This window comes from Hordeum vulgare, chromosome 3H, assembly GCF_904849725.1.
Source record: "Hordeum vulgare subsp. vulgare chromosome 3H, MorexV3_pseudomolecules_assembly, whole genome shotgun sequence".
NCBI classification, from domain to species: Eukaryota; Viridiplantae; Streptophyta; class Magnoliopsida; order Poales; family Poaceae; genus Hordeum; species Hordeum vulgare.
This window is the reverse complement of record NC_058520.1, coordinates 541,443,930-541,452,917: the sequence shown is the minus strand read 5'-3', so window position 1 is coordinate 541,452,917 and position 8,988 is coordinate 541,443,930. Positions and strand designations below refer to the sequence as shown.

At 43.6% G+C, this 8,988-nt stretch overlaps 1 protein-coding gene across 1 annotated transcript; it reads right to left on the bottom strand.

The window, feature by feature from the left end:
- Nucleotides 1–1,773: 1,773 nt before the first annotated feature.
- On the bottom strand, nt 1,774–7,722 carry LOC123440504 (protein SUPPRESSOR OF GENE SILENCING 3 homolog). The gene is made up of 6 exons (XM_045117068.1): nt 7,564–7,722; nt 4,587–5,377; nt 4,044–4,341; nt 2,880–3,124; nt 2,452–2,609; nt 1,774–2,191 (listed from the first exon to the last, which is right to left on the bottom strand). The coding sequence occupies exons 1-6, from the start codon at nt 7,643–7,645 to the stop codon at nt 1,966–1,968; spliced, it is 1,800 nt and encodes a 599-aa protein (XP_044973003.1). The 5' UTR covers nt 7,646–7,722; the 3' UTR covers nt 1,774–1,965.
- Nucleotides 7,723–8,988: the final 1,266 nt, after the last annotated feature.

The following is an 8,988-nucleotide window of genomic DNA, read 5'->3' as shown; positions in this document are numbered from 1 at the left end:
CAGTTTCATTTGCACGATGTGGGTGAAGGTTGAAGTTGGAATCAAACATTTTCCCTTGAGGTGCTATGCATCCTGGGATTGTCATTATCCCACGAGAAAAAATGATCTTGATGTCGCTGACCCATTTAGTGTAGTTGTGTCCGTTAAGGATGAGTGCCTCAAATTCTTTAGACATGAGTTACTTACATGGGTAAACTAAAGATAATTAATTTGTAGGCACTAAAATAAGGACCATTATGATTGATGTTGTAATGAACTTTGTAATATTAATGAAATTTCAAGAAGTTGGCTTGAAATCATTAGTGTGAACTTCAAATTGTTAAAATAACACTTTGCACATAATCTCCAAACAAATTGAAGTAGATCTACAACATTATTAGAGGAGTATAATCCGATGGAATTGGTAGATTCTCACACTTCAAATGCCCTGTGTCACAACTTAATAAAATGTATGGGAAAACAGTATGGCCATTATAATGTACAAAAAGACAAAAGTATGCTTAAAGTAAAGGTAGATAATTTGCAATGCAGTAGATTTACACTGTATCTGGTGATCTCAAAATATCAATGTGAAGAAATCAATTAGAATTTTGCATATCAATGCTCGTATTAAGCCAAAAAGTATCACTTAAGGTGAATTGGTTTTTATTGGCAAGAAATTGAAAATCTCAGTTGCAAATAATACATGTAAATATGTTGCAAATTTGATGCTCAGTTGAAAAACTATAATTGTGTAGATCTCAAATTATTCAGCATTACACATCGTTATGCATGCCTCAAGTTTGCAATATAATTCAACCAAATGATAATAATATTCTCAATCGCAAAAAGCTGTGGTTGTTGTACAAATAGAAACAAGTTATAGATATTACTAAATAAGCATATTAAACATGCTAAGCATTAACAGCCACACATTTCTGAAATTTTAGAATTCGGCAGAAACTGGATTAAACGCATCCCTTAGATTGCCTCCACTCTTTCTCATGTGCGGTTCCGCGATGGGGATTTTTCTAACCGTTGTCGCGAGCGGCCTCGAGGGGTCGCCGGTCCTAGCAGACACACGCTGTGGTGGCCTCGGGCATCGGCTCGCCGCCACGTGAGTGCATTGGTTATAACAAGATAATAATATGAGCAAATCGCTTGATTTTATTTCCTTCTTATGTGACGAAGAAGTGCTTTGAGCGTTCGGTGCCGCGTCCTACAGCCGCCTGCCTGTTGCAGCACCACGAAGCGTTGGGAGTCGCCTGGTCGACGGAAAGCGGTCGTCTAGCTTTGCACCTCCGCGGTGTGCCGCCCTCGATCAATAAAGGGGCTGCGGCTGGCTACAGCGTCGTCATGTGTGTGCACATCCTGTCGCCGGTGCCAATTCGTCGCTTGCTTCGCTTCTCTCCGCCTCTCGTTTGGCCTTTTAGGTGTGGGAGGCGGCTGATCCTTTATTCTTAAATAGTTATAACCCACTAGCTAATTTTTCTATTCATGCAACAATGCCACGTCATCAAGTCATGTATGAAGTCATAAGTTACTTTTTTCATTAATATCTTCATACAAAATATATCACCTCATGCATTATTTTTTCCTAGGGAATTAAGTCATGCAAGAAAGTTTTATATTTGTTTTTGCATTTATTTTAGTCTCCTATCACTTATTCGTACATTTTTAACAAGATTTCAGCCGCAACGCGCGAGGCATGGTCTAGTTTATTAAGAAATGAGGGCAGATTTGGTTTTGAGGCAGAGGGTGGAAGCGGAGCAAGGTGACAACATAATCCATACACATGCATGTTCAAGTTTCATAATCCATACACATGCAAGTTTCGACGCAGTCACTACATGTTGGTACGACATGCTACTGATCTTGACACTCATGCACGTTCAAGCTTCATGATATTGGCCATATGACACCCACATAGGTCCAGGTATTCTTATCGGCCCTAAAATGTTCTGAGCTGAAATTGTACGGCAATCTTCACGAGCTGGAGCTAGAAGCCTTGAAGGTGTCAGGCTTGTGCTTATCCATCAGAACCGTGAGACCGGCATCGAGCTCCTTCTCGAGTTCCACCTCCTTCTCCATATACTCTCTCTTGAGCTGCAGCTTCTTCTTCTCGTGTGCCTTTATCAGCTCGTCCCTTCCTGACATAAACTCCTCCACGCCCTTAGCCTGGCAATCTATGAAACGCTGTACTTCCTCCTTCCTGCAGAGGGTGACATGGATTAAAAATAGATAGCGTTTTGCAACTTTGAGATAGGTAGAAGAAGCCAAGAATACATGACATGGTTAGTCTGGAGAATTTCTATCCACAAACACACATTTGAAAATTGATCTCGCTGTGTCAAAAATGGAATGCGGGTGTTTCATCCAAACAATTTTCGTATTATATCCTAATAAGAATCATGCACGCGGACCGACAAAAAAAAAAGCGTCTTGTCATGTCAAGCAGTACCAGTTACGCACCTTAGCATGCGATTTTCGGTAGTCCCAGAATCCACATCATACTGTCTAGCCTTTGCACGCTCCTCTTGCAGTCTCTTCTCATATTCACTTTCTTTCTCCTCCATGGCCTTGTAAAGGTTTTCTATCTGGTCATCGAAAAATTTCTCTTGGGATGTCATCTGCAAAGTGTAGGAAACACAAGGTGAAAAAAGGTGATGAAATCATAACGAGGAAAAGTGTAACAAACACAAATTCGAAAAAAAAAGGGGGAAGAATTTTAGGGGAATCCAACCTAAATATGGATTGCTTTATCACAGACAGCATAATGCTGCATACTGCCAGACATAAATAATGTGAACTTTAAATTAATACGGTTGTATATCCCACTAGAAATACGAAAATTTGCGCTCAGTCATATATACTGGTGTAACCGTTGAGAAACCATTTACCTCTTCCTCATGCTCCATGTGCTTCTCTTTAATCCTACGCATCAGCACGGTATTCTCTTCACTAGTCTCTCGATATTTCTGAGTCATGACACCAAGCGAGTCTTCTACAACTTTAGAGTGTTTCTCTGTCTTCACCACCCTGTTCTTCATACGATTCAGTTGCTGATTGTCTAGGCTCATTTGTTTCATAGCTACCACTACCATTTCATTATAAGATTTCATATCATACTTCAGGCAACTTTGTCCTGAAAATATAATAAAGCACTTATGTTAAAAGTATAGTACAATAGGCAATGTATCTGCTGAGAACATCATCAAGTATTTAAGGTCATGTTCAGTAGATGCATAGCAGGTTGTGTGGGTGACACATTGTTTTACAGTGCTTCAGTGTGTATTCAACTTGCAGGACACGTCTTCATAAACAGAATAAAGCTACCTTTGTTTCTTCTTACGATGTAATTGACTTCTTGTTACTAATAGCTACTAATACAATGAACCAGGCCCTCGACATTAGTGCAGGTATCCATATATATAGTACACACAAAGAAATGATATAGATGAGCTATGAATTGCCACAGGGATGCAGAATCCATGCATATTATATAAAAAAATTAGAAGCGAAAGGATGCCATGATCAGAGAAAAAACTGTAAATGCATAGGTGAACAAAGAGTGACAGGGATCTATATATCCCTCATTTTCTCCAAATTATCCCAAGTTACCCATGGCATACTGGCTTCTAATTACTAATATAATGAAGAAAACATGCCCTCTGAAGTCTGAACCATCACATGATCTAGTACCATAATGCAAATGCTAAACAGACCCAAAAGTTAATAATCAAATACATCAGAAAACTTAACAGCTCGGGTGTATATATGCTGCTTCAAATACACGTTCTTAAGTCCGGACGAAGTCTATGTATTGTCATTACAAAACATAAATAAAAAATGTCAAGTTCCTTCAAAAATTCAGCATGTCAATACAGTAAAGAACAGAAATATGCAACTTGACATGTGTATCATATTGCATCCGCAGGGCTACAATATTTCAGTAACAACTAAGTATTTACCGGACGTGGAGCTTAGCCCGAGCTACCATATAACTGAGCAATTGTATGGAAGCAAAAGCATTAAATGCATGAAAAGAAGTTAAAACAGTATACCTGGGTGGTGCTTATTGAAAGTCTCCATATCATCTTTGTTCGCTAAGAAACCATATAACAGTCTTTTGCCGCCAGGTAAGAACCGGCGCTTAGAAGGAGCTTGCCATGCTTCCCGGTCTGTTCTTTCACCGACGAAGTGCTTATGCAGACGCTCAGCCTCCATATAACCCACGGCAGAGCTTTCGAATATTAACACGCTCATGCCACGGTGGCCACCTGGACCATAGGCATGGCGTGCTTTCATTGCACCATATTCATGGAAATATTTGAGAAGCTCAACGTTACCCATGCCTAACCACTAGAGAGCATCAAAGAATAGCAAGGTCAGAACACAATAATCATCATCACTGAACATTGAAAGATTATATATTAAAGTGAAGCCTGTTTCGAGAGAAAGTGATGTTTTATTAAAATTGCAACCAATCGAACACACATACATGAACTACAGCTGATTCACCAACTCTACCATATAAATAAAGTAGAAACACATATTTGTATTTAATGTGGAAGAGGTTCATGACCAGAAGGAAGAAAATACATCACCTTGTCATCGTCATCTTGTTCCAGTAAAGTGTTCATGACAATAACCATTGGTGGCCATACTATTGCGCGATCAGTGCTTCCTCTCAATCCTTCCCATTTCCCAAATTGCTCACCAGATGGTACCAGTGTAGTTCCTAACTCCTGTTCTAGCAATGTGGCAAATTCTCTGTGGAGCTTAACCCTTCTGGAGTCCTTTGTTCTAGCATGTATCACCAAACGCTGTAGCCCATGGAACCAGTCAATTGCCCCAGGTCCTTTTTGGCATGCCGGACAATGCCATAGCCTAGCCTGATCATGTATTTGTTCCTCATTTAAGGTATCAATGACTTCAAAGAATTTTCTAAACCACTTATTCTTTTTTCGGGTCTCGAAACTTTTTTCGCTTGCATCAGAATCATTGTCCTCACTCATATCATCATCAATGTCATCATCTGACGAATCCTCAACTTCAGAACTGTCCTCAGGGTCAAAACTAGATGAAGGAACATCGTCCTTGTTGCTTTCAGGGCCATATGGATGAGACCTGGATGCCAACTGCGAACCATTTGCGAGAGGTGGCCTCACAACTGGGTTTTCTCTAGGATATGTTTGTGATGATAGCCAGCGATTGTCTCCGGCACCAGGCTTATGATCAGAAGGTTGAGTTCTATAATTCCTCAAAGGAAGTGAAGATCCTCCACTTCCATTGCAAGCTTGCCATGCTGTAGTATGTGAAGCATTTGAGGAGGAGCCTGATGGTGGCCATTGTCCCCTCCCAACTGCTTGGCCTGATTTCTTCTTCCAAATACCCCCTGGATGAAGGACATGATTATGCAAGCATGATTAGATAGAACAATCTATACATATTTTTTGGGACAACAATTCAAAAAGTGTGGAAAACATAATTGTAATCAAAGTTTTACTATAGGAACCTGGTACAGGAATTGGTCTCTGGACTCCCATGTTGAAAATGATGTAAACATTCGATGGAGTGATAATTAAACAACAACCATATTCTTGTGCTCATTTGTGAATTAATTCTGTATCAACGTGTGCCAAAACTAAGCTAAATATCAACTAGGACCATGACTACTAAAACAAGCACTGACACCATGGTTTTTGCGAAATTTATGCGACAGACTCCTTTCTGTATTATGCCTAGTTTGGTGCAAAAACATACTTATTTTAATTTAACAATTTTATAAGAAAATATAAAATTGTATCACCCAATCTCATTGCTAAATTATGATAGCACATATGAGTCTAACAATTACCTTACAGTTTCTATTTAGCTTTCGGATGTGTCAATAACACAGTTTCTGTTTTTGCCCAGTAGCAAATAAAGTAAAAATGCTAAATAAGTAAAAATGCCAATAAGACATTTTTTTGTTTTCTTAGATAATAGATAATTTCTTGTAGTAACGAAGAGAGTCGACTACCACCCTTATACTAGGAAAGCACTAGCCCACAAGGGCGTTGTGAGTAGATGAAGCCAACTGTAGGCAAGTCCTTTATCGTTGTGGTGCGTCGACCAGGATCATCCCCACCCTCCACGAGTCCCGTAGCCACCATCAACCAATGACGTCATTAAGGCCTAGCGCCAGATCCGCCACGATCAATCCTCAAGCCCAGACCTGGAACCTCTATCCTCTCTCACCCACCAGCAAAAACGCCAAAGACGACAGCCACCAGCCGAAGACCTAAATCAGCAGACCCGAAGGGTCGATAGGAGAATGAGCCCACCGTCCCATTGTCGCCGCTATGGACGCCGTTAAGATGAGACTTGAACTGCGGCATTATTCTTGGATGCATAGTTGTCGTCACCACATAAGCAGCGTCACTCCAGACACAAAGCCTACCTTTTCTACGACTGGAGCCAAACCACCAGGGTCCCCACCCCGTTTGTTCCCTGGAGCAGACAACAGATGAGACATGGACCGGCGTGTTGAAAATATGTAGCCACCGGAAATCGTCCACACAGGGCGGGCCCTTGGCCTAGGCAAGGAGTGCGACCGCCTAGGGCCCGGCCAGGGAAGGGACCCATATCTTGTGTATGTGTATACTCCTTTGTATATATTACAGTTATTATCCAGCCATGGATTCTTTCTAGTATAAAAATGCACAATCTTTCCTTCTTCTTCAGTATCCGTCTCCTTTCATCTCTCCATTGATTACCACAAGTCCCGAAGGAAGCCAGGCCCCATCGATGGAATTAATGATTTTTTTGATTTTATCACCATTTTATCATCTTCTTCATTCGGTTCGCACTAGGGCCCCCGAAGTGTTAGGACCGGCATTGCGTCCACACCGTCAAGGTCGAGCACCAGATCCGCCGTCATTAATCCCAAGACCTAGATCCGCCGCCATCAATCCTCAAGACCCAATCCGCCGCCATCGATCCTCAAGCCCAGATCTGAAACTGCTATCCCTCTCTCGTCCAACCGTAACAATGTCAGCCACAACAGCCACCGGCCGATGACCTCAACCCTCACACCCGAAGAGTCGATGGGAGGTTGAGCCCACCGGCTCATCGCCACAGCCGTCAAGACGAGTGAGAGCATTATTCTTGAATGCACCGCTGCCGTCACCGACAGCAGCGGCGCCGCCGCACACACGATGTCTACCCTATCTACGGCGGCAACCAAACCACCGGGGTCCCCACCCCCTCTAGTCGCCGGAGCAGACGACAGAGGAGGCACAGACCGGCGGTGTTCAATTGCATACCAGCAATGGCGATAACTGGCTAGATATCATTGCCGAAAACCCCATAATCGGCAAGCACAGAGAAACCGGTTAATCTACATACAACTCCCAGCCAGATGAACCAAACGCCCGGCAGAACGAAACATCCAATTCCGCACCTAAGATCCCCGAAGCAACGAAACGGGGGAACGCGATCCCCGGAGCAACGAAGCATCTTTTGCGAAGGAGACGAACGGGCAACTGGGGGGAAAAAGGTAACAGCGAGGACGGCTACAAGTACGGGAAAACACCTCACCTCTTCCGCGAGCAGCCATTCCAGGGTTGCCGGTGCCGTTGCCGGTGCCGTCGTTGCCGGGAGGCCGGCCGCCGCCGAACATCTCGAGCGTCTCAGCGGCTCGCAGCGTGGGTTTTAGGAGGGAGGGGGGAGGCCACCGTATCGGCCGGAGGGGGAGGCGCCTCCTATATAGCCAGCGCGCAGCGGAAGGCTAACTGACGAGTGGGCACACTGGCCATTGATTGCGGGACCATCGCCCGCTTCGCATGATCGCATCCCGGCCGGGCGCACCCCTCACGCTGACCAGTGGGGACGGGGGGTCCGCCCCAGGTTTGAGTTGGCGGGGTGGCGTTCGACGGTTGACGGGGTCTTCCTCCTCCGCGCAAACCCGCTTCATTTCACACGGTTCTTCTGCCTGACAGGGTGGTTTTTTTGTTTTTCTTTTTGACGAACCAGTTTGATGAAATTATAAGCTTGATGAAGACTATTGCAAACATCTGATTTGCCAACGGCAGGGAGGAATGTTCTTTTCCATCGAGGGGTGAGGAAATCGAAGGGTGTAATTCGCGTGATCAGTCCTTTAGAAAATGTTGTTCGTCTCACGCTTCAGTGTTCATTGGTCAAAGATTATCTGATTTCCGTGAGCGCACGTCCAACATTGCGAGACGTGTAAAGACGGTTGTCATTAATTTTTAAAATTGGTTCCTAAGTTTGGAAATCTCCCAATCGAGCCAGGTGTTTGATTTGGATTTGGTCTACATTAATGATTTGCACACGTGCACCCCTCACCAACATAAGTCAAGTATAAATTGATTACATATATCACATAATCATATCGTCAATAAAGGCGCACCAAAACACCGAGTTGAACCCATTAAATGTGATTTCTTGGCCACCCTCTAAGCGATGCATGTCATCATCAATAATGTTTAGAGATGGACAGTAAAAACATGCACAGGTCTGCTCACTCATCCCCATCGCCTTCATCATTCTGATTGGACCATCTATCGTACGCTGACTGGGGGGAGGAAGGTTCCTGGAAGTTGTCTGCACATCAAGCCCGGTGAATATGATGCCTTCCTCATGTTTCCTCTTTCCCTCTGCCCACACGCAACCTTCTCGTCCTTCTACCCTCGCCTCTTCCCTTCTCCTCGACATCGTCATTTCCATCCACCACAAGAAGTAGTGCACCACCCACATCCTCTCTTTTTTCAACCGTACCTTAGGGGGTGGAGGAGGAATTCCACACGTGAATTTGTTCTCACTCAAAGAAAACTTGATCCAGTTTATAAGCGAACCAGATCGAAAACCTGAACAAGTGAAGATGACAAAAATGGACACCCAAAACACGACTCGTCCTAGATAGTAGATTGAAGGACCATCACCATGAGAGGCACGAGGAGATGTGGGTGCCGTCAAGAGGTCACAATACCAATACTTGCAAGC

Coding starts and splice junctions, on each gene's coding strand:
- LOC123440504 (XM_045117068.1), bottom strand. CDS start 7,645: ATGTTCGGCGGCGGCCGGCCTCCCGGCAACGACGGCACCGGCAACGGC. Junction 4,342..4,586: donor AACAAGATGACGATGACAAG/GTGATGTATTTT, acceptor GATGCTCTCTAG/TGGTTAGGCATGGGTAACGT. Junction 2,610..2,879: donor ACATGGAGCATGAGGAAGAG/GTAAATGGTTTC, acceptor TACACTTTGCAG/ATGACATCCCAAGAGAAATT.